The 25,356-nt window shown below is 42.1% G+C and overlaps 1 protein-coding gene across 1 annotated transcript in view; it reads right to left on the reverse strand.

Moving 5' to 3' along the window:
* ncanb (neurocan b) overlaps nucleotides 1-25,356 on the reverse strand; it is a gene marked incomplete at its 3' end in the record, with an annotated part of 104,311 nt that overhangs the window by 71,945 nt on the left and 7,010 nt on the right. The window contains exons 2-7 of the mRNA XM_083911237.1: nucleotides 17,482-17,711; nucleotides 17,201-17,369; nucleotides 12,744-12,918; nucleotides 10,436-10,563; nucleotides 5,982-6,275; nucleotides 4,080-4,937 (exon numbers count right to left, since the gene is read on the reverse strand). Coding sequence (XP_083767363.1) covers nucleotides 4,080-4,937; nucleotides 5,982-6,275; nucleotides 10,436-10,563; nucleotides 12,744-12,918; nucleotides 17,201-17,369; nucleotides 17,482-17,711 — 1,854 coding nt within the window. The remainder of the gene's footprint in view (nucleotides 1-4,079; nucleotides 4,938-5,981; nucleotides 6,276-10,435; nucleotides 10,564-12,743; nucleotides 12,919-17,200; nucleotides 17,370-17,481; nucleotides 17,712-25,356) is intronic.

The raw sequence follows: 25,356 nt of genomic DNA on the forward strand, positions 1-25,356 counted from the left end.
TAAGGATGTCATCTGGAGCTTTATGAAACAGTGAAACATTTTTCACTCATACTATGCTTTATCAAGTTTGCTGAAGAAGATGTACATATGCAAATACAGTATAAAGACATTAAAATGTAACTAGGAGGTTAGGTAAAGGCCCCGTTTACACATACACGGTTATTTTAAAAAAACAGAGACATTTCGTTTGTGCCCTTTGTTTACATGCAAACGGAGAATTCGCCTCTGAAAACGATTCTTTTTAAAAACCTCGACCAGAGTGGAGATTTTGAAAATCTCCGGTTGCACGTTTGCATGCAAACACAGAAAAACAAAATTTGCATTTGCAGTATGCGCCAGAACTTGCACCAGCTGCGCGACCTATGTTTACATTTTAATTCGGATGTGGTGATCATGGATCATTGGCTAACGTGGGCTTGAGCTTCTCTATACACTGCCACCAACAGGTTTAGCTCTTGACAGCATATATACACTCGTTAGTGTAAATGAAAACAGACAGGTGTGCACAATGTTATTTTTGAAAACGGAGTGGCGAAATGTCCATTTATGAAAATAGCCGGCCACGTGTAAACGTAGCCTAAACTTCTCTTCTATGCTTCTGTTGTTTTAGGCTGTAGACAGACTGTACTTTTTGGTGAGTTGAAAGGAGCAGTTAACTGAAATTTACTGTAAGTTGGATGTTTGGGGTTTCTTTTCTCACCAGTGGAGCTGCTCAGTGTGACTACAAAGTTGCTAGAGTTTGCAGACAAAGATGGGAGCCATCCCTTGTGGGAGCCCATAAACACACACACACACACACACACACACACACACACACACACACACACACACACACACACACACACACACACACACACACACACACACACACACACACACACACACACACACACACACACACACACACACACACACACACACACACACACACACACACACACACACACACACACACACACACACTTTTCAAAGTAATTTCACACTTCTCTTGTCTGTCTCTGTTTTCTTATTCCCTGTGGATTATTTTACCCTAAACAGCGTCCTGCAGGAACACACTTTCCTGTGGTGAGAGAAGCCATGTGGAAAAAAGCAGGAGCACTTGCAACACGCTACGCAAATGACTTGCTCCACAACAAGCCCCCTCTAGACCCGTTCATTTAGATGAAGTGGCCCACTGTACCTTATCAGCTTACGGCTTTAAACCAGACACTGTCTACACCATCAATAATTTATTCTTTCTGCATGTGTGACTCGTGGCTGCTGTGGGTTTTTTTTGGGCTGCAGTGCAGTTGTGTTACTGAGAGGCCGAGCCAGTGTTGCTGCCATCATCATTGCTCAGTTCGGTTTTGCCCTCTTCAGTTCAGTTAACATTTCTGAAAAGTACAGCAATACAGCAGAGGGTGTGCAACACAACCCAGCGCAACAAATTACCATGAGAGAGAGAGAACATACACAAATATGTCCATGCATAAAATATTAAAATGTGTGTAAATTATTTAGAAAGTCCGCTGTTGCCTTATGCCCAAGTGAGGTTTATGAGCCTGAGGTTCATTTCCATAAGATCTGTGTAGGCTAGCGTAATTGTCCTATTAATAATCTAAATAGCTAATTACGTGCTTTTACTACACACACTGATGAAAGTGAGAATAATTAACCGCATTAATCAGGTTTGATCATCTATGTAATGGTCCATGTAATAAATAAAATGAGATAATTAAGCGTAGGTTTAAATGATTTAAGCATGGATTAAGTTCAGCTCTGACCAAATCTGTTTGTGGAAAAGCCACAGATCCGCACTGAAAAACAGCAAAACAAACTTATAATAAACCCCAGTTCAGATGGTAATTGTGTTCTCCCACTGTGAGTGGTGCTGCTGTGTCGACGCCACTTTACTGGAGTAAACGGGCTGAGAGAATCCCTCGGGTCAGGCAGACATGATATTAAATTGTGAGAGTGGAGGCTGACAATGAGAGAAACACAGAGAGAGAGCTGGCACCTCAGCCCATCTGCAGATATGGTGTCTAATAATAAAAAAGACTGAGGAGAAGTTATTGCAGGGCCATGTGAATCATGTCAGGAGCATCTACACTGAATGGCAGCGCATATAACCCACTGTCTTCTAGCACATAAATTCAGTCTCTGTGGTTGACTGGTGTGAATCGTTTCCTTGGCAGACATTCAGGACTTGCATGTTGAGCTTATTTAAATTCTACATGCGTTTATTGGAGGCAGATCGCTCCACTAGGGCTTAACAAAATAATATTTTATTAAATAAAATATTAAATATATTTTTATTTGCAGGGGAGATCATTTAAGTCATTGCTCTACATTCAGATGCCTTTTTCCAAAATTTCAGAATAATTTAAATTAACATTTTAATTTTTCTTGGATGTGTGCAGTCTGCAGTGCAATGCTTTGCACCCCCTCAATCAAAAAAGCAACATGGCACCATCGGTTACTGGGGAGCGTTGAGATCCAAGGGATAGCCTGCGGTGTGCAATAACAGAGTTAATGCAGCTCACTGATGCTTGTTTAAGAAGAGACATCAGTTGGGCAGCTTTCCATCACAGCAACATTAAAGAGAGAAACGACTTATTCTCACCCCCCTTTCTCTATGTTTCCCCTTTCTTCCCTCTTCCTCGCTCTACTCATCCCCCTCTTGTGTTGCTCATCCTCGCTGGAGTGATCATTACCGCCTACCTTCACAGAGCTCGGACCTAATTGGCAGAGACATAGAGGGAGGTGAGAGCGAACAGCACCGCAGCCCAACCTCCGCATTAATTGGATACGGCTTTGAATAATGCATGCAGACTAAAGCTTGGATTTTCATTAATACCATGGGGGTTGGCATTGGATTTCAGGTAGCACAGCACTGCGTATTTATATTAATAAAGCCGGCAATTGGTAGGTGAGAAAAGCCTTTCACCTTTATTGAATCATTTTTCAGGCTGTCTGTGGGAGAGTTTTAGTCTTTCTTTGTATCCTTCCTTTTAGCTGACGCCAAGGATATGTTACTTGTGGTGGCCATTAAAAGATAAGCTGCCTTCTTCCACCCAAGGCTGTGGTGCACTCTCTGCAAGCTATCCGGTACATTTCTCTACTTTTGGCCGATGATCCTTTTCTGAACTGGAATTTGGCTTCACTGCAGGTTACTCTTTCAGTAATTGGTCCAGCAACCTTGCAGTAACAAGCCATTCCTCTAATCTTTAGTCCACCTTTACAGCTGTACTTACAAACTCTAGGAAGGGGTTTGGTGCCAGGGTGCTTTCAAGAAGACATGAGCGGTGACCTGGTGACCTTTTCTGTCCATGGTTGTGTTGTACTGCACCATTCCTGAGGGTGATTCACTACACTGTGGATGTTAACTGTTTGACAGGGCCTTTCAGGTTCGTCGGGACACACACCGACTAACAAAGGCCTTCTCACACTCCCTAGAGCATTTATCTCTCTGTATCTGAACACAGGCTTCTTAAACTTCTATTCATGTCGGGTCAAGTTGCTTTATGTTTCCTCATCTGTTTAATATATTCTCCGCAGCTAATACCAGTCAATGTTTTAGCCCAATACTTTTCTGACTCCTAAAAATAAGCTGTAATCTATGATGCACGTCTGCTTTGTTCAAAACAAAACATTACATATGCAAGCAAACCCTTAGCTTGTACTCTTTCTGACAGCCTGTACTGTAGACAAAGCACTCTGTCAATAAATATAAGAATGGAGGCAGAACAGTCTCCACTCCAACATTTTGCATTACTGTACGTGGTATGCCCCTTTTGTTTGCTTGCAATTACTGTTTAATTAAATCAACAGCGATACTTCAAATTGCCCTGCGGAGGAATATATTATAGCATACTCGAGGGAAAAGAAGAGTGGAATAGAGACGGAGACAAATTAAAAAGCATGACAAGAACAGATCCTATATTTACCAACAACATTTAAACGCACGGGGCCTCTATTTGAAATAGAACAGTGTAAGTTCGATTTCATAGTGGGTTTGATAGTGGGTTATTAGGCTTAAGGTTATGTTAAAGGTAAATACAGATAGAGATACAGAAATAAAGTCGATGTTGAGCTCATACCGTTACCACTGGATGGAGGATTGTCAGCAGATGTGCTGGAGGCTCGTTCTCCTGGCTGAGTAGTGGTGTCATTTTGCGCTGTGCTTTGGACTGCAGGCACTAATCGGATTAGTGGCATCACCTCTTTCTCTTGTTCAGACAGACCTGCTTCTGGATTCTGTAGTCCACTAGTAGGAGTCCTGAAGGAAAAACTACCACTCCTGTGCTCCATAATGGCATTGTCCATGCTGCCCTTGTTTCCACTTGGCTTTGATATACTGACATTTCTGCCGGATGCTTCTCTCTGAGTCTGGTTTTCTCCTGCTTTTACCTCAAGCTCTGAAGGTCCATTTTCCGTCCCCTCCGGCCCGTCACCTCCTCTCCAGTACCTAAAGGGCCTCATCAGAGTGTTAACAAACTCAGACAACACGCTGTTACTAGTCTGAGGCTCGGGAGTGGAAGAAGCCATGGAGGATAATGTTGGGTTGTCAGATGAGCCTAAATAGCCACCATCTTCTTCTTCATGAGCAGAACCTCCATGGCTCTCCAGGCTCTCGAGGTCAGAAAGGCCCATGGTGTTGCTACTCTTTGGGCCCTCAGACTCATCCTCGCTGAGTCCATTCTGTTTTTGATCCCAGTCCTCCTCTGGCCTGAGGTGGATGACTACGTGCTCTTCAGAGATCTCAGAGGAGTTGTTGATCTCAGCAGTGGAGTGGACACCTGCATTGTACAAGTCAACCAAGCCGGTCCAGGTGGAAGTCTTGGAAATAGGGGCACTACGCTGAACTTCAGTAACTGAGGAGATGGCCTCTGCTGCTGGGTTAGGGACCTGGTACAAAGCTTGTGCCTCTGCAGCCTGGACCTCCGCTAACTGGTGCCCTGCAACACACAACAGTCACATTTCATAAAAAAAGCAACAGCACTGTTTTTCACTTGACCTGCTTTAACACTGAACCATACTTTACCTTTCTCTTTCCATTGCGGTGAAAGTTATTGCTACTCAAACAAGATTCTGTTTTTTTTTGCCTACAACCAAATCCAGCAATTTTTCAAATGAACAAATATGCATATGTTGTGTTCATGCCGTATTAATGAGATTGTATCAACAAAATTATTTAAATGAACGAAATAAATGCTATTACACAAAACATATTACCATTTTTATCTACTTTTAGCTTTCTGAAATACATGATATTGTTTTAAATATTAATGAAAATGTGATTTGTTGGTGCAATGTAGGGGTTCATCAGCTGTTTGTTATGACAAATGCTCTGCTGCTTTGCTCTCATGCTGCTCTTGTTTACTTACAATGATTGGGTTATGTAGATGTTTCACTTCAATGAAAGTTTCACAAGCTGACATTGTGACAAATACAAATGTCACTTTTGTTTTCCTATCTTTGGAAATACAACAGATGTCAGAAATCAGAGTGCTACAATCAAAGGATGCCCAAAAACAAAAATAATCAAAATCATAGGTTTGATAATACACAATATGAATCAACAGAAAGTGGTGTGAAGTCAATCCACAGTGACGATGAAACCAACTTATTCCAGTCTCAGTTGGCACATGATAAGAGACAAGGTCAGACACAGAGTCACTGGAAACCTCGGTTGGACTTGTTTATGCTCTCGCTCTTTCTATCTGTCTTCCTTTCTATCTTTCTTTTTGTCTCTGTATCTCTTCTTGTTGCACTCTCTCTCTGGCTTCACGACACACACAATTTACACGCCCTCCAATCCATCGGGGGGGGGGGGGGGGGCAGAAATGTCACACTATCACTTCACAACTACTTCATGTGTGACACAAACATGTCGTGCTAATTAAAAACCAGAATGGAAAGCAACTCCCGAGGCCCCTCTGTCGTTGCCATGGCAATTACCACAATGATGGTGCATGAAGTTTATCCTCACAGAGCCGTACCTCGGTAGCAGTAGGCGTCGTACAGGGCCGTGGTATCGGGGAAGCCGGTGCGGTCCGGGTTGTTGTAGACGGTCCGCACTCCGGGCTCGTCTCCTCCGCAGTTCTTCCGTGGAACGTTGATAGGGTAGCGCGCACTGCCATCAGCAAGCCAGCCGGGGTCACACTGGTCCAGGCCGGCCTGCCAGGCGAGGTAGAGCTGCCCCACAGTGGCCAGCTGCGCTCCCAGGGAATGGCAGTGGGTGGAGGCTGTGGCCAGGCTCAACTTCTCCAGCACTGTGGAGTGGAAGACTTCACCTGAGAGGAGGAGAAGGGAAATAGAGACTAGGGCTTCAGTTTAGTGTATTACAATGCGTGGTTGAGGGAAATTGTATCCCTCTGACTAAATCTTTGTTAAGGCAGCATATGATTATGGGTTTTTAGTTTTGAAGTCTGTTTGTACAAAGTGATGAAACTACATTTGAGCCTGTGTATGCTTTATGTTTTGTGTGTCTTCTGTTACTTAAAAAACAATAAAGTTGTTCTGCTTTGCCAACTTCAAGGTGCAGACTTGAAGTAGTGGGATAAAATGAGTTTTACTTACTATGCAGAAGATTACACATTCTTTTTTTGCATAAAAGCAATAAAAAACATAACTTGTTCAAAGAAGAGAGACTGTATAAAGACAGTTCTTTGAATACGAAGTAGTTGCAAAGAGGGATCTAAGAGAAAGACGAAAATAAAGTGCAACTACGACTGAAGGTGAAGAAGAAAGGAGAAGCTGAAGAGATGGGGTTGATGTGGATAAAATAGTGATGCAAAAATATGGCCTTAGCAAGCCAGACAGGGAGAGCTCAAGACGACCGCCATGTCTACGAAGCACAAATAAAATTGTAGGATCAAAGAATCCCCTAGCAGTTAAGTGTTTTATGAAAGAAATATGAGGTGGAGGAGTGGACAGTAAGAATGAGCGAAGATTAAGTTTGATATGAGGATTCAGGAGATTTATGCCAAGAGTAAAGAATGATGTTGCTGATTTATTGAGAGGGGGAGGTAAAAAGTGAAGATGCGGCAAAAGTGAGTAATGTGTGAGAAGAAGGATAGACGCTGACAGAGATATTTATTGGAAGGCTGGTGAAGAGTTGCTATTTAAATCTCATTTAAGATGAAATAAAAAAGAAATTATAGCAGAGTGAAAAACTTCAAGTTAAATGGTAAAGTCATTTTTCTGCATACTGTTTTACTAAAACTCTTGTTAAGAATTTGACTTAATTACTTCCGATACAGTAAACCAAACCATGCTGAAATGTATATATGTGTACTAATATATAAAGACAGAGAGATTTAAAGGTCCCATATTGTAAATTTTCGGAGGTGCTATATAAATACTGTGAAAGTTTCAGAACACTCAATCCACAGAGAAATACACACAGCCTGTGTTCAGAAACCGTGTCTTTAGACGAACCGTCAGGACTTCTGTTCAGTTTTGATGTCACTATACTAAATATAGGTAGAAAGTGCCAATACAGTGCCAATTCCAGTCATTCCCCGGGTGCAGTAACTATGCAGAGAAAAACCCGTATATGCTGACCAATCAGAGCTGACTTGGCTTTTCGGGAGGGGGTCTTAAAGAGACAGGCGCTAAAATGTAGTGTTTCAGATAAATGGTGAATACAGTTATATTCAGGCAGTATCAGAAGAAAAAAAAAATCTGTTTTTTGAACATTAAAGCTAAGTGTAAACATGTTCTATCCATGAATGAAAAGACGGATAATATGGGACCTTTAATTGTACCAAAGTTTGTTGCTTTACATGGTTATGTATTAAACAACAGAGCTAATAATTAAGCTTCTACTGTAGTTGCTGGTTTTATTTTGGTTTTACAGAATGAAATACCGGCTTCTGTCACTGGAATGATACGTCACTAAGGTCAAAAAAGGCAAAAGGTTGGCTTTTCTGTGTTACAACTTATGGAGGTCCCCAAGGAATGAGGCATCGAAGGTGTGCCGATCACAAAACACATCATCCATCGAATTTCGTTTTGTTGTTTGGTGAATTAGGGATAGTGAAAATGTGCTCGTAATATTGTTTGCAGCACAGTCAGGCTTATGTAGAGTAATACATTAAAAGATGTAGTGCCAAAGGAAAGGGCTGTCTGACGGCCATGTAAAGTGGTGAAAATATTCTAAATATGGCAAACACTTATACTGATTTTTACAGGCAAGCAAGACTGAAGTACGTTTTGCCAATGCCCATGTCCACAGGAGCTTCTGTTGTCTGATTCTCTAAGCTGTAGCTAACACTGAACGGTGAAAGACACAGGCCCCGAAGGTCAGAACAGCCAGGCTTAAGTACAGAGGGAAAATCCTGATACAGGCAAAAGTCACAGCAGCTGGCTTGATGTAGTGATGAGGGAGTAGCATTTAGTCATACTTATCCCAAGATATTTGAGTGAATTGATCAGTGTCATGCTTATCAAGATATACAGTGAATATGCTGAAGATACACAATGTCTCTGTGTGTTTCCGCGGGTAAACATACTGCATGTCCAGATATAGAACTTCTGCATGACGAGGAGGAGGGAAAGAATGTGTTTGTTCTGTGTTTTGAGGCCCAAACATGTCAATTGTAATTTTGCCACCACACTACGTGTCAGCTAGCAATGTGAGTTTGATTAAAGACAATTATCTGCTCATCATTTCAATCAGGTTGTTATTTTCACTGAATTAAACTGTAAACTGCTGGATACAAAGTCTACAGGTGGTCATGCAGTCGTTCCTTCTCAGCATCTCAGTCGCGGTACAGAGTGTTCATAACTATAAATAGCTCTCGTACGGTACCTCCTACTTCTATTATGCTTAATAACAGTTGCGGTCTGACCACCTCATAACAAGTGACCCAGATAGACTAACCCCTGTAGTGTGTCTGATTGTGGCGATAATAAAAACTGCTGCGCTCATGATTGTTTGGAATATGCAAATATAATAAACCCCTAACAATATCCGTCCACTGCCTCAGACTTTATTATGATGTGAATGTGCAGTATTAAGACTACGACCCATCACCCTCGACAAGGAAATGATACCCAGCTCCCCACAGCAGGGAGTATGTAGAGATGATAATAACCCTCTCCGTCTGGAACCTATGAAATGATATGCTATATATGAGTGGCAGAGGAGTTCACTTCATTAATGTCAAATATGTGAGGAGCATCTAAAAGGAGTAGCCAAAGCCAACCAAGATATTCAGTTGCCCACTGAATTCATTTTTTAACAACATTGATTACATTCAAATTTAGGTTTCCATCCTCCTGAACCAGAGGATGTAGAAACCATAACCTCCCATGTATGTTCAACATTGTTTAGCTTTGGTGGTGTTTTTATGGCTCTGGACTTTTATGTTGACCGTGCCCAGGAGCAAATTTAACCAGGGTTTGATGAGTGCTGGCAACTATTTGATTGGATCTATCACCTCATTTGTCACTATCATAATCTGAAAATAAATTTGGTGTCCCTCGGGTCATGCAGTGACTGTTGTGTGTGAGTTTAATGCAGGTAAGCTAAGGCTACTGCAGTTTGAATTGTTTTGGACAAATGCACAGAAAGTTAAGGACATGTTTTATTATTACCATTCTCTGCTGTGTAGTGTTGGGGGACGGAGGTGGATGATGAGTATGATGATGATGATCAATGAATCAGGCAATGGGGGATGTACTGTAAGCCCCACAACTAAACAAATGGGTGTATGTGCTGTGAAATGGTGATATGAGTATGACTATTGAAAACCTGTAAGCCTCATCGTTGTGGGCATGATATGGGCATGTAAAATTTTGGCATATTACCGTCACCAACTCAGCCGGTGGGTGTTTAGTGTGCTGTGAGTATGGTCAATTACAACTCCCATCATATTGGGCATATACTGTAGAGTAAACTAGGCTCCACTGTAATGTCAGAAGATGCAACAATATTAATCATATTTCATATTGGTGCGTTGCACATTGTGTTGTGTATAATGTCATTCTTGTTTAGTTTCACTGTGGTTTTCAGGGGGAGGTCTTTTTTCCTCCCCTTGACCTCCTGTCTTTCTATACCATGTACATGACACCATGCTAACAAACTGAGACTAAAGCTACGTATGAAGGAACAGCATTGTTCTTGATAAAAAACAATATGCTACCCCTTAGCTGCAGCTTACGTATGAACACAGAAACTGCCTGTGGTATGGCAAGGCGAAAAGTGGAAGTTTTGTGATAGCACTGCTGACCCACTTAGCTTATACCTGCAGGTGGTTGTAACATGACAGTTGGACTCTTTCTCTCCCTCTCATGTCGACGACCTCTCCTTTCTTACTGCCCTCTTCCTTTCTGTGCTAAGAGAGTGTTAAGTCCTGGGGACAGTGTTCTCGCACTGCACACCCACGGCTTAGGGAACCCATGCATGACTAAACCCAAATTTATGGTTGAAGCTCCTGACTCCTACCTTGAAGCTGCTTAGCAAAGCAGTAGACATCAAACAGCTCATCAGGGGACCTATCGCCGTAGTTACGGACTCCAGGTGAGTCCTCGCGATCGCCATAGCAACCAGGCCGAGGCGACTGGATGGGATACCTGCAGAGAAAACCAAGAGGCAGGGACGGAGGAAGTAAGAGAGAATAAGAGAGGGAGATTAATATAGCCTGGCCACGAAAAAGGCAGCCACAGACAAACTTGGCTCCCTCAGGATGAATCCGCATTCACACGCATACAATATAAGATGAAAAAGGAACTACACCATTATCATCCACTGCCCTGGATACAATGAGTTTAAGTATATCTGCCTCCCAGAGATTAGCCAAATATATTACCCAAAGAATAACGAAAAGTAAACACATAAATATCCTCCCAAGAAACTGCCTGAAATCGCACAGTGGTTATACAGTGACATTCATTACATGTCACAACAACCCCAGGACAACAATTGCAAAGCACATAATACATACAATATCTTGCTTACTTTAATTATCATGCCCTCCGTGTGACTTATACGAAAAAATTACCCTAACATTTTACGTAAAATCTTTTGGAAATGTGTTTACTGCTCTGGAAATATAATGATTCCAGTAATGCTTCAGCTTTAGAGAGAGAGAGAGAGAGAAAGAGGGAGAGGAGGGAAGTCAAGGAGAGGTTAAAGGAATCAGGAATTCCTTCAGTGGTTTGGCATGCCTGTGGAGCTGAGAAGCAACGATCTATATTCAGGCTCCAACTGAGCAATTATTCCACGAGAACATTGATTCCAGCAGCACCAGGGCACAGGCAAAGAGGCTGATTAAAAGATTATGCTGGGCATACAGGGACTTATGAAGTAGTGAGATCAGACATGCAGACAAATGCACAAACACACACTTTCAAACATACATGTACAGAATACACACATGGCTGCACATAACCATGAACCTGCAGTGCTCTCCCTATGCAGTGACCTGTTTTCATCAGAGTAAAACAAGAGAACTAAGTCCTGTACTGTCTCTGGCTTCAGCCTCTTTCTTTCTGCTTGGTGGCTGATGAAGCGATGCCTGATGTCTGTATTTTTCCACCGCATTAATTGGACACCTTCCTTCTGGCTGATGTGCAGTCGGAGCCTCCAGGATCTGGACCAATTAAATAACTCCCAAGTGAAAACAACAGGAGTGTAGGATGGAAGAAGAGAAAGATATGGGAGCAGGAAGCCCCGCCGCACAAAGGTTGTGAAAAACTGCCGGGAAGACGACAGTCAATCTGCTCGACTATTGTAGCGACAGCAATTTTAAATTAAAATGTTGATATGAAAAGTTCTGTTGACAGACAAGCTCTGAATGATAATGTTACGAGGGACTTTATTGAAGGTGGCGGGCTGAAGCACATGCAGCAGCCTGACAGACAGCTCAGAGGGGGCAGATGTAGTTAACAGCCTTTCCAGTGTGCAAACAAGCAATTAGGTCCAATTAAATGTAGCAGTTTTTGTGTTTATATAAACTCCACAAAGATAAAAATGACTTTCCGCTTGCCTTCACACTTCTACAGCGCGCACTTCATCAAGTTCTCTGTTTTTAGGTATATTTTTAGCAACATAGTGCATTTATATCTGTTACATTGTTTGATACAATGTTTGATCATGTGGCAAATGATTAAAACTATTAGGCTTGATAGGATAGAGATTTCTGCACTGCTACTTTAAAGGGGGGGATATTATGCTCAATTACAGGTTAATACTAGTATTGTGGGCTTCTACTTTAATGTTTAAAAAACACATCGTTTTCCTCATGCTGTCTTTCTGAATATACTGTTATTTACTCTTAAAAACAATACAAACTAGTCCGTTATAGCACCGGGACTTCAAGATGCATTCAGGTGCACCTCAGAGAAATTTTAACTGTTGTTTTCCAGTACACTTTCTTTTCTGTTCCAGTACTCTGGTGTGCAGCTTGTTCATTTTTTTGTGTGTGCTTATATGTGACTATTCTTCTTTTTCAGGGCAGGGTATTCAGATGTACCTGCCATGGTTGTGATAATCAGGGGCTATAGAAGTAATGTTATGTCCCTGAAGCTCACATTTGGTTGGCTTTTTCTCAGCTATCATTAAATCCGGGGAATGATCTCACAGCATTTTAAAATGCACAGGTCAACATTTCTACTCTCCTCATAATTGTGTTCAATGCTGCCAGTATCAATTACACTGCACTGTATCACAATAGAAACCATAGCGACAGTAATGAGTGTCCTCTTGAGAGTTATTCCAGCGGCATTAAAATAAAGCTTTTTGAAAACCTCACCGCACAGTCTGGTCTGACAGCCAGCCGGCATCACAGTTGTCATATCCATCAGCAAAGGTAGCCTGCAGCTGGCCTGGTGTTGCGATGACAGCTGAGTTCTCCACACACACTCTCTTGGCATCGACGAAGGACAGGGCGTAGCGGTCATGAGGGGCCCGGTAGTGAAATACCACACCTGGAGCACAAAGAGATACAGCATGTGATAGCAAGTAGGGAGGACACTCCAGAAACTAATCACACGAATTAACGATTTCTGGGTCACAGAAATATTTATGAACAGCAACCTTGACCCATTAACACTTGTTCATGTACGCGATCACAGATAGATAAACACAGAGCCCTCTAGACAACCACATCATGTACTGACATTGTTCCATCTGTGTAGGAGGAAACAACGGCATTCAGGTTTAATCTGTGTACGTGAGTCTCATTTACATCAGACAGTCGGTCGGCTTTTCATTAGAGAAAATAGATGTTGCCCTTGGGTAAAATGTATGACAAACAGTGGTGATGTTTTTTGCTGCTTTTACAGTACACACAAAATGTCCTCCTGCTGCTGCTGCCACCACCCTAGTGATGAAAGACAAAGACGGCAAACAGAAAGATAAAGAAACACTGCCATTTAAGGAAATACATATATTGCATGCATCATATTTGAACCACAGAGAAAGGGAAAGGAATACAAAATAGTGAGGGAAAAAAAGTCTGCTGGGAACAAAGTGTGACACAATTCCCTTAGCTGTAAAAGGGGCAAATATTCAACTTAAATGGAAAAGGAATAGCTTCAGAAGTGTCCATCTAATGTTAACCTCACCTCCCACCTCTGCCTGCCATTCATGCAGTGCTGCTCCCCTGAGGAGAATCCAGCGACATGAAAGCCAGTGGGCGTCTTGCTACTAACACAGCCCTTTATCTTCGCTGGCTTTGTCTGGGAGATTGACAGAGATTCCTATGAGATGGAGGTCTGCATGGCAATTTGAGCATTAGCACTCCAGGCTATGGCCGAAGAAAGCAAGCAGGACTATGTGTGTGTGTTTGTGTGTCACTCACACACACAAACCTGCGGGTACAGTTCCCACAATACCGACAGCATCCCATCTAGCCATTCTGCCACCTGGGTCTTATTTTCCTTTTTTTGCTCTGTTTCTTTTCTCCTAATTTCTCCTAGTTTTCTCCTTGGAGGATGTGGGATCTTGTCCAAACAGAGATGCTAGCTTCTTGGTAATTGTTACACTAGAGAAACAAATGGGTTTCCTATCAGTATTGGTATACCCAGTCCTATTCCACATGAGGGTTGAAAGCCCAATACCTCATGCCTCTATTTTTACCCTCTGCATCTTCACACATCTCCACAGACTCTTCAGAGAGAGGAATAGGAAGGCACCATTTGTTAGTTGGCCATATGCTTTATGACTGTATGCTGCCCTAGTTATAGCACAGTTGAGCAGTTGATGTCCCTTGGCAATATTGCTACAAGTTAAGTACACTACACTGCGTTGAAACATATGGAGGTCCCCAAGGAGGCATCAGAGGTGTACCGATCACAAAACACATCATCCATCGAATTTCATTTTGTTGTTTGGTGAATGAGGAATAGCGAAAATGCGCTCATAATTTTGTTTGCAGCACAGCTTATGTTTAGTAATACATTAAAAGATGTAGTGCCAAAGGAAAGGGCTGTCTGACGGCCATGTTAAGTGGTAAAAATGTTCTAAATATAGCAAACACTTCTACTGATTTTTACAGGCAAGCCTTTTTGAAGGTGACTGAAGTACATTATGCCGATGCCCACGTCCAAGGCAGCATCTGTGTCGGGACTCTTGTCTGATTCTCTAAACTGGAGGCATGCTAACAGAAATCTACTGTAGCTAACACTCCGACTATGAATAAATACCTCTTGAAAATCTCCTTCAAAAAAAACGACCTGTTACTTTAACAATCGACAACTCTGTTCCGTTTTGTGTTCATATCTTTAAGAAAGTGGTGAGGAGGAATAACGGTGCAACACTCCCATCTTGAACAGGCTGTGGAAAAGGGGCGGGAGTCGGTCTGAACCTGCACTTCAGGTCCCATGTAGGACACTCGGGGGAGCTGTCAGTGCAGAAAGATAAATAACATGCTAAAACTATCTTGTGCAGAAGTTGTATAAACAATTACAATATGTTTCTCACCATACCCAGTGCTGATACACCATTTATGGTCCTCACACCACTTAATGGTGGACATCTCACCACAGACATACAGAGGCACTGTTCTCTAATTGGTGAGAAAAAGCCAACTGACCAGTCAATATGTGCCAAGAGAAAGACAGAAAATGGAAACTAAACAAGGGGGGGAAGACAGAGGCAGCAGGGGAGAAATTAAGAAAGAGATAGAAAGGACATCTCATGAGGGCTTAGGCACACGCAAATGACTCTATGAGAAGAGCAGTGTGGATTAATATGATATTGATATAGCTGAGCAGTATCAATACCTGCTAATTAATACGTTAAGCACTCAGTAGAATTAGTTTGAGGACGGCAGTGGTCTGCCATGTAGCGTGACTGCCAATTAAGCCTAAGCCCTGGAGATGGCTAGTCCTCTCTGGCTACATAATTGGTTTCTCTTTGAAGGAGTGTTTTTCATTGCGTGTCAATCGATTGGCCCATTGGGGGGATGATGCAGGGTCTAAAAGCATTGTGACAAGGGTCTTGCTTACTAAATGTAGACTGATCTTATGGAAAAAGATGAGGTGTTCCGCTTGTTTGAGAAAACCAGATAGAATCCTTAAAATGGGGAAATTATAAAGACATTATAGTCTGTCCAACCACACACACACTTATGCATGCTTGCATATATTCCTATCTGAGCAACTGTGCATGGTAATGGGGAGTTGGAGGCTGTCTGTGTTACTCTCAGTGACAGAAGATGCAGCATGTTGTGTCTGGGTAAAAAATTAGGCTACTGGGCCTTTTGGAGCTGATGTTAGCAACACTAGCATGGATTTGTCGAAGCATTGCGTGATTCCCTGCAGTCATTATGAAAATAGCTTGTTATTAAAAATAGTGAGTGACCTGGAAAGAATCTGATGAAAGCTCTGCAGCTAAAATACCCTGACAAAGTAATTATGGTTCGACTACACTGAGCTACCTCGAGGTACTCCGGTAATTCCGCAAATACGGGTGTCCTGGATACAGATAATGCGGTGACTGATTTGCCCATTTAGTTAAGCCAGGGAGAGACATACAAAGCACTTGGAGTAACACCATTTGACAAAAACGTACACTGGTGCTGTGTTCCTATCTTATTGGTTTCATTAGGCTGCATGAACAGCACCTGAGTGGCCCAGGTCAATGATGTTTAATGTGCTCTAGTTCCCTCTCCTTTTCCACATCATCATACACTCGACAGTGAAGACAGAGAACAACCCAGGGTCTAATGGCTGTATTAGCCTGACATGAAAAACAGGGTCATTATTATTCGTGCTGGCAGACCTTGAGAGCCATGAGAGAGCTGTACACAACTAAAGAGAGGAGTGCTGATACTGTGTGTAAGGGAAAACATGCATAATGCCTATGACATTAAAGGGGGTACTTACTGTGTATATCGTCAATTTATGGTTGTATTATTTTTTTGGAAGCAGATGATACTGAATGGCAGAAATAATCAGGTTTATGAGGGCGGTAGTGGATTCTTGCTTGCTCTTTCTCTCCCTATTCCAATAACGCTTTAGTGGTGTGACTGTCCAGTGTTAATATGAGTGTAAAACACATTACAATATTGAGCTATCAGATTGAAATTCAGCTTTGGGTGCTAACTTGCTAAATAATGACAGAACTCAGACTAAACTTTCATTAATTCAGAACCCATCTTGGTCATTGTTGCTATCTTTGTCCTTCAGCTCACACACTGAAAGACTCTCCATAGCTACTTCCCCAAGGAATATTTAAAATGGTCTTCATAAACAGGCAGATTAAGTGTTTTCTGTGTACACATCTTTAATATGCCTGAAATGCATAGTCTGGTTGTGGTTTAAACAATATATATTTCATGGTAACTGGTCAAATATTGCTTATTTGCAATGGACCTCGTCCTTTCAATAAAGGTTAATCTTTGCAATTCATTTGTTACTTGATACTAACTGTGAGTCATATTTATCACTGCAAATGTGAAGCTTTATGCATTGGGGATAGGCTGAATAGATGTAGGGTTCTCTCAATTGTTTTTATGTTTAGTAAAAAATGAAATAATTCTCAAGAACATCTTCTGGGAAATGTACTAGCTGACTTACATATTTCTTCATAATGTGAACCAAATGTACTGATACCTCTAGGTCCTTATACATACATCTGTAATACATTAGACATATTTATTTAGCCAAACTAGCATGAGGCTAGGTTTTCTCTAGCAAGACATTTCCCACCCCAAGTGTGACTTCAAATCAAAATGGCTGCCTTAATCAGAATCTTTTTATTTACCTGTAACCTCCAGGGGAACTGTGTCCTGCTCATCGCTGATGCCCACCACGACCTCACAGCGGTACAGACCAGAGTCGCTAGAACGTAACCCTGACAGAGCAAGGCTGGCGTTGTAGCGGTTCTCATTGTAACCAGGCAGCGTTACACGACCCTGGAAGGCCTTCTTCACCTGAGAGAAGAGAGAGAGGGGAGAGACAACTAGAACACAGCTGAGCCATTCTTTCCATTTTCTCACCAAACACCAAACATTTCCAAGTGGTCCCCATCAGCCTTTATTGTACCTTGACCACATTGTCTTTGGCCACCAGGACTGACTGTTCCTTCTGCAGGCCGTCAGAGCCTCTCTGACCCCAAACTTTGGTCCACTTGATCCTAGGGGGCTCATGGGATGAACTGGCACTAGGGCGTAGGGTGAAGAGGCAGGGGAGGAGAACGGTTTTGGATAGCTCCTCACTAATGGTCTGATGGGTCACCTTTCGCATATTCACCACAGTGTCGGCGTTGGTTACGCCTGAGTAGAGCAGAGGAGGAGAGAAGAGGAGAGGAGAGGAGAAGATAGGACAATCAATGCCATCTTGTAAATTAAGCCACAGGACGCTATTTCTCATTACACTGAAAGGACGTTAGTTAATTGCTTCTTGTAGGAGAAAACATGCACGCCTCCCAGGTTCTTTTGTTCCATCAGATCCTCCTGGTTGAGGAATAAAAGGGAAGAAACAGAGGCTTATTCTGGCTTCCTGATTATCGGTCATTGATCCAGCAAACCATTACTGTGCTACCTGAACAGTGGGAGGCAGGGTTACACTGTGGAGGGGAGGATATCAAAAGTCCTTTTGTGAGCCATACATCAAACCTGGATGTGCATTATGGGATCAATATCAACCACCTCTTTGCAGCTTAACACACCGCCACCATAGAGATAAAAAATATTACTTTTATCAGAACAACTGTTGACGGAGAGAAAGGGTATTATTATGTGCGGTCAACTCATTTTACACTGGTAGAGTCCCATCATACATTATCATTATAGTCTAATCCTGTGTCACCTTGCCTAATAAGACAGAGGTGGTTCATTTACATTGCAGAAGGGAATGCGAATTCCACTGTTACAAAACAGTAATATATAAGGTTTACCTATAAAGTGTTGTGACAGACATTACAATTTACATGTTTTGGGCTTTAAAACACAGGACAAACGCATTCTTTCTCTCCTGTGATGCAGAAGTTCTTTATCTGGACATGCAGCATGCTCTGGAAACACACACAGAGATGTACATCTCTGGATAAGTATGATTCAAAGTATATCTTGTGATATACACATGACACTGCTCTTTTGTCCTATTCTGCGATATAAGTGTGACTAATGTACTGCGTTACCATGTACACCACCCAGCTTATATTCTGTATTTAAAGTGATCTGCCCTCAGCTCTGCGTCTATCTCTCTTTCAGCCTATGCGGCATGCGTACCGTAGACAACCTTTTTCTGCAGAAAAATACTTAAAATAAAACTAAAGAGAAAAGCCAACCTTCTTTGGTGTCTAATCTTTGTTGACAGACTTCTTCCACAACAGCTTTAAGCCCGATCTGATTCTTTTCTAGCTCTGGTATCAGTCACTATTCTTTAATACTCTGTCACTAATAAGAATGCTGGCAAAGCATGTCATAATGTCTCATGTAATTTGCATCAAAGCTCAGCATCAATGCATGCATTTTCAATCAGCTAGACACTTTTAGCCACAAAAGCAGCATTACCAGAGGGATAGCAACGACTGGCTGTCAGTCAGTCTACGACTTTGGTCCGGACTTAAATAGTCTGTTATACAGACTACGTTGAAATTTTGTAAAGACGTTCATGCTCCCCAGAGGATGAATATTAGCACCTTTGGTGGTCTTCTGTGACTGCCCAGTGTTAATATTACTGCAGCTATCAGGTTGAAATTCCGCTATGGGTGCTAACTTGCTAAATAATGACAGGACTTAGACTAAACTTTTATTAATTCAGAACCCATCTTGGTCATTGTTGCTATCTTTGTCCTTCAGCTCACACACTGAAAGACTCTCCATAGCTACTTCCCCAAGGAATATTTTAAATGGTCTCCTCTCTCTTAACAGGCAGATTAAATGTTTTCATGTGTACACATCTTTAATATGCCCTAAATGCATAGTCTGGTTGTGGTTTAAACAATATATATTTCATGGTAACTGGTCATCCTAAATTGGTTTATTTGCAATGCACCTCTTCCTTTCAATAAAGTTTAGCCTTTGCAATTCATTTGTTACTTGATACTAACTGTAAGTGATATTTATCACTGCAAATGTGAAGCATTATGCATTGGGGATAGGCTGAATAGATGTAGGGTTCTCTCAATTGTTTTTATGTTTAGTAAAAAATTAAATAATGCTAAAGAGCAACTCCTGGGAAATGTACTAGCTGACTTACATATTTCCTCATAATGTGAACTAAATGTACTGATACCTCTAGGTCCTTATACATAGATTTGTAATACATTAGACATTCGGCTAGGTTTTCTCTAGCATGACATTTCCCACCCCAAGACTTTCAAATGGCTGCCTTAATCAGAAACTTTTTATTCCCCTACAAACTCCAGGGGAACTGTGTCCTGCTCATCACTGATGCCCACCACGACCTCACAGCGGTACAGACCAGAGTCACTAGAACGTAGCCCTGACAGAGCAAGGCTGGTGTTGTAGTGGTTCTCACTTAATTTTCCTCTTGTGCCAATAAGATGATGAAATGAAAAAAAAAAAAAAATCAAAGAACAGAAAGAGGCTCTTTCTGGGTGAGCAGAAAGGTTGAACGGTGGAGAAAATGAGCTTATTGATTTCTTTTCACCAGTGCCAGTTTCCACTGCACACTTTGTGTGTGTCCTGCTTTACTCCTGTCTGATTGGATACATGTTAAAACGCTACACACTACAGGGGCATCCCCTCCTGTCTGTAATTAAATGGCAGATTGGTGGAACAATGTTTTTCCAGCGGTCACAGGCGCACCGCTGCGCGAGTTGCTCAACCTCTCTGTCCTTCTCTCTGCTTTGTCATTGTGCTCCCCATCTGCTGCCATTCTCTTTCTCCTCTTCCTCCCCCACCGTACGACCACCTGCCAGCTTTTGGATGAGCATTTCAATTCTGATCAAATCTGTAATTTTGTTTTATCTTCAGCCTATAGAAAAAGAGATACAGTGATTTTGATTTACTTTCAAGATTAGATTTTTCCCTCAGCGATGCAGAGAAAATCCCCTTCATAATTCATATCTTTGATTGCCAATTTTGTAGTGTACATACAATTTTGTACATACTGTATACGGTGTGTGTTTATGTGTGTGTGCACTGGAATGCTCTCACAAGAGAAAACATCTCATCTGTCATTCGTTATTCATGGAGCGCCAAAAGCCCACCCTCCACATACACATAAACACACCTACACACACACCCATCTTTGAAGCCACCATTTTTCATTCCTTACTGGATGGGTAATGTGACTTTGAGCACACACAAATAGCAGACACGTGGATTGCTGTCATTGCTCATTCCTGCAGCTGTTATGCTGTTGCAGAGGCTCAAGCTAAGAGGCTGAGTGCCTCTACCCTGATAGCTTAACATCAGCGCTCCCATCACATTTTCTCCTCCCCGCAGACTCATGAACACACATAAACACCCACTTCTTCCCCTTCTGCCAGTGACATCATCTTAGACAAGCGCTACTTGTTCAACTTCCCCACCAACTAATCTATGTTGCTCTGCATGGCAGCATCAAACTGAATTTACGCTCTGAAATGGCCTCTCGTTTTGCACTCGAGAGGAGTTTTGCCTGTTGAGTGAAGTCACCTGTGAAACAAAATGCATAAGGCTTTCAGAGGCAGAGGGATAAGATGAGAGGGAAAGGGAGGTGAGGAATAAACAAGTAAAGCAGTGTGTGTCGCAAACAATGATGATCCTTATCTGATTTGTTTCCCTTGTGTATAAGAAAAAAAAAACATCTTAAAAGGAATAGTTCAACCTTTTGGGAAACACGCTTATTCATATTTAAATGCATAGAAATAGAAGCAGAAAGGAGCGGAGGTCATTTTTATGTGTATCGCTACCATTGCTGTTGTAACTTCTGTATAAACTTTGCTATAAACTAACTGGTGGCAAGTCCCGGAGGTGAGGTTTTGCAGTAAAGGTCAACCAGAGCGGTAAAATTTGACATTTTCATGCTTCATCCACATACTCTTGTGAGTTGAATTACAACTTTATTTCGGCTCGTTTTGTTCTGTAACTACAGTTAGCAAGCTAGCCAACTAGCCAGTCGTCCCCTGGTTTGCTGGTTCTACCCTGCTTTCATGTGGGCTGGGTCCACGGTCCGTTGTCGCTGGGTTTAACAGGGCCTCCGCCTCACTACCCTCAATCACGTCTCCCAAGCTCCGTCCACTCTCCACTCCTCCTCCTGTTGAGCTGCGACACACTTTACGACCCCACTGACGTATGTTGTCACCATGACGACTAAAAACAATCATCAAATGACCACAGAAAACAGTTCAGTGTCCCTTCTACTCATGTTATTTCTATGGTTAAAGGAGATGGTTGATATCTCTGTATCGGTTCATTATATTCAGAAAGCCTGTCTGAAGATAACAAAATCCACCCACAAGCACCTCTAAAGTCCACTAATTGCCTTTTTTTGTACAATTTAAGAGCAGGGCTAGCTGTTTCCACCTGTTTCCACTTTGCATGCTAAGCTTCGTATTTATCATTCGAGACTGGAAACAATCTTCTCAGCTAACTCTGGTTAGAGTGAATCAGCGTATTCATCGAAAAGTTAAAATATAGTCTTACAGTCAAGGTTACTTTCCTACTGCTATCTTTGCAAAGAATCATTTGATATCATGTCATTTATTATTTTTGAGAGGGCAGGTCTAACAGTGTATATCTCGCAGGATTGAAATGACTTATTTAATTAACAAAGGTACTCCAAATACTTATGTGACTGCAAGTTAAAATGACAATTTTGTGAGTTACACAAAATTGTCAACTGAAGTGGCTCTCTCAACACAGTTTGTGGTCCTCAAACTCTGGAATGGGAGGAGGTGTACAGGAAAATTGATTCACCTTTGAATTTGTTTTACTTGAGCAGCTTTTCTCTCATACTGACAGAGAAAAAATCCTCTATGCTACGGAAAAAAGATGAACAAACACAATTGACTCCAGCATAACGCAGTGTGGGATTGTGAGTGGTGGAAGGAGGCAAGTGGGGGGAAATACATAAACAAAAAAAGCTGGAGGCTTGTGTAACGGGGAAATTGGAGTGATGTGATGTGGAAAACTGGTAAAAAGGATGTGATGGAAAAAGTAGAGATGCACTTTTGTGATTCAGCGGGAGGTGTCTTAAGACTGACATAGGGACATATTGATGCTTCACACACACGCACGCACGCACGCACGCACGCACGCACGCACGCACGCACGCACGCACGCACGCACGCACGCACACACGCACACACACACACACACACACACACACACACACACACACACCTCTCACACACACACACACACACACACACACACACACACACACCTCTCTCACTCAAAGAGGCTATCAGTTCCCCCTCCCTGCTGTCACTCTCTTTGCTTTATCCCCCTCAAGGATGTGGCACTCATCTTTGTTTACCACCCACTCACACATGTGCCCCTCCCCTTCAAAGCACACACAAACACACACACCTCGACGCACATAGAGTAATGTGCGGCCCCAGAAGACAATCAAACTGCAATTTCTGAAGCACCTTGCCGAGAGCTTGCTGGAGACAAAAAGAGGCAAATTTATTCTTCGGCTAAGAGGCATCAATAATGTTTAATCTGCTTGCCAGTTTCCTCCCAGGTTCCACCTGGATAAGCACCATTTGGGTAACATTAAGCTACTTATGCTGCCAATAGCCAGACGGTGCCACAAATGAAGCCAACCAAGCTTTACAATGAAAATCTCATTCACATTCTCTCTCCCTCCTTTCACTCTTTCTGTCCACCTTATTTGGACAAATGTTTCTCTTTGTTTCCTGGCTGGTGCTGTAATTTTCCCAACTAAATCAAATTAGTTCAACTGCGGATCAAAGCCTAAATTACAACTTGAAAGACACCAGGTGAAAACAAAAATAAAAAAGCATGCTTTCTTCCCCCCGTGGTAATGAATGTAAACTAGTTAGGGGCCCCATTGCCATTGCTATATCAAATCTGCATTTAGATTGAAGTGTTATCACAAGCTTAACCCCCGAGAGGCTGTCTTTTGTTTGGATATCTATCCGTGTTTCATATTGCTCCTTGTCACCCATTTCTAAACAAAGCTCACCAGGCTGTTGTGTGATAAAAAGGAGAGGAAATACTGAAGCTGAATGTCAATACAAAGTGCTCAGCATGTGTACTTGGTAAAACTCATTACATAGTAAAGTCCAAGTCGGTGTAATGAGACTTGTTAAATGTTAACAGGCCATCTTTTACCGCGCCCCGTGTCTTTATCTCTGTGAGTGTTTAGAAGGGCAGGGTGTGAGGGGACACACCACCCACCCCCTCCTGGAAGCTTCCACTTCCACAACGTCTTTCACATAGTGCCCGGGTTTTCTTATTTTCTTTCTGCTGGTTCACAGTGGCAGCTACGTGATCATCACCGTTGGCCCATCTGTCTCCGCTTTAGAGATGCTCCTCGAATTATTAAACTCAGTCGGAGGGCCTTTATGTAGCTGGCACAGAGCTGCGCAAAGACACAGGGTGGGTGGTAATGGCATTTGCAGTGTAATGTTGAGCACAATTGCAAACGTCATTCCTCGTTCTCTCACTCTCTTCCTTCTTTCTCCCCCTGCCTTTCCGAGGTCCCTGCAATGGGTTTTCCTATTGATAAAGGCCCTTTTGTCTTTGATTTGATTATATCAGAATCGTCAGCGTGCCAGTCAAGCTACCGGGACTGATCGGGTGCATCCTCTCCTGTCGGCGCTACTCCACTCCTGCTGCCTGCGTGTCAGCTATGTGTGTGTTTGTGCAGAAGTGTGTAGGTCATAAATCATGAGAGATGAGCTGTCTGACAGAAGCTTTCCGCTATTAGCTGATCACTGTGTTAAGAAATGACAGCTGATACAACACGAACAACTGGGCTGCAGCAGGCCTGGGTCAAATTGTTTTTGTATTTCTCAGAGTTGGCTTCGGTGGATATGGTTTAACGCATAAATGCAGTACAGGAGAGGATGTTTAAATGGATTTATTTGTCATGCTTTTACACGGCCATAATTGAACTACATTGAAAGTTGCCTGTAAACAACTATGCAATTAAGTATGAGGAAATAGTGTCAATGTTTATTATTCTCTTCATTTTTGCTACACTAGTATCAAATTATATTGCGCTTATTACTACTCCTTTATTTAAGTAAAATTAGTAATACTACAGGAGAGAAATCTGAAATAAAAGGTTCCAAGCGTTCAAATATTAAACGGAAAAGGATTCAGGATCTCCCATTTCAGAGTGTTATATTATAGTATTGGACCATTATTATTGATACTTTAAGACATAGGGAACATTTTAATATTGTAGCTAGAAGAACATGAGTAAATTTTATATACTATTCAACATTTTTTCATGAACAGGTTTGTAGGAAATCGTAGGAAAAGTTATGCACAGAAATTCGCAAACGCTGCACGAAAAAAGACGCTGTCGGTCCTGGAAGAGATGCTGACAGACCGGAAAAGACGCTGACTGGAAGTCGGCCGCTAAAAGCCGCCACCAGACCAGAAGTGGTTTGAGACAACAACAGACCAAAAAAACCTCAAATGACCGATTTTATCCAAAAGGTGAAGGTTAGGGTTAGGCATGAAAACCACTTTGTTAGGATTAGAACCATAGACTGTAAATAAAAATGGACGTAGCCTTTCTGTCTGGCTAACATTTACTGAATTAGCCCTATTAGCACCACCGTCCAGGAGCAAGACTAACAGATGACGTTATAAGATAAACAGAGGTGGGAGTCAATGTTGAGATTTTTTCAAGACCGGGAGGGAACAGGAATCATCTCTTTTTTATTTCCCGTGTCTCTAGCAGAGATTTCACCGGCTCCACATGCAAGTACAGGCACTCCTGTGTCAGTCTAGTGGAATACACACCGGCTCCAGGAGT

Source organism: Echiichthys vipera (genome assembly GCF_963691815.1).
Source record: "Echiichthys vipera genome assembly, chromosome: 3".
Lineage (NCBI taxonomy): Eukaryota > Metazoa > Chordata > Actinopteri > Perciformes > Trachinidae > Echiichthys > Echiichthys vipera.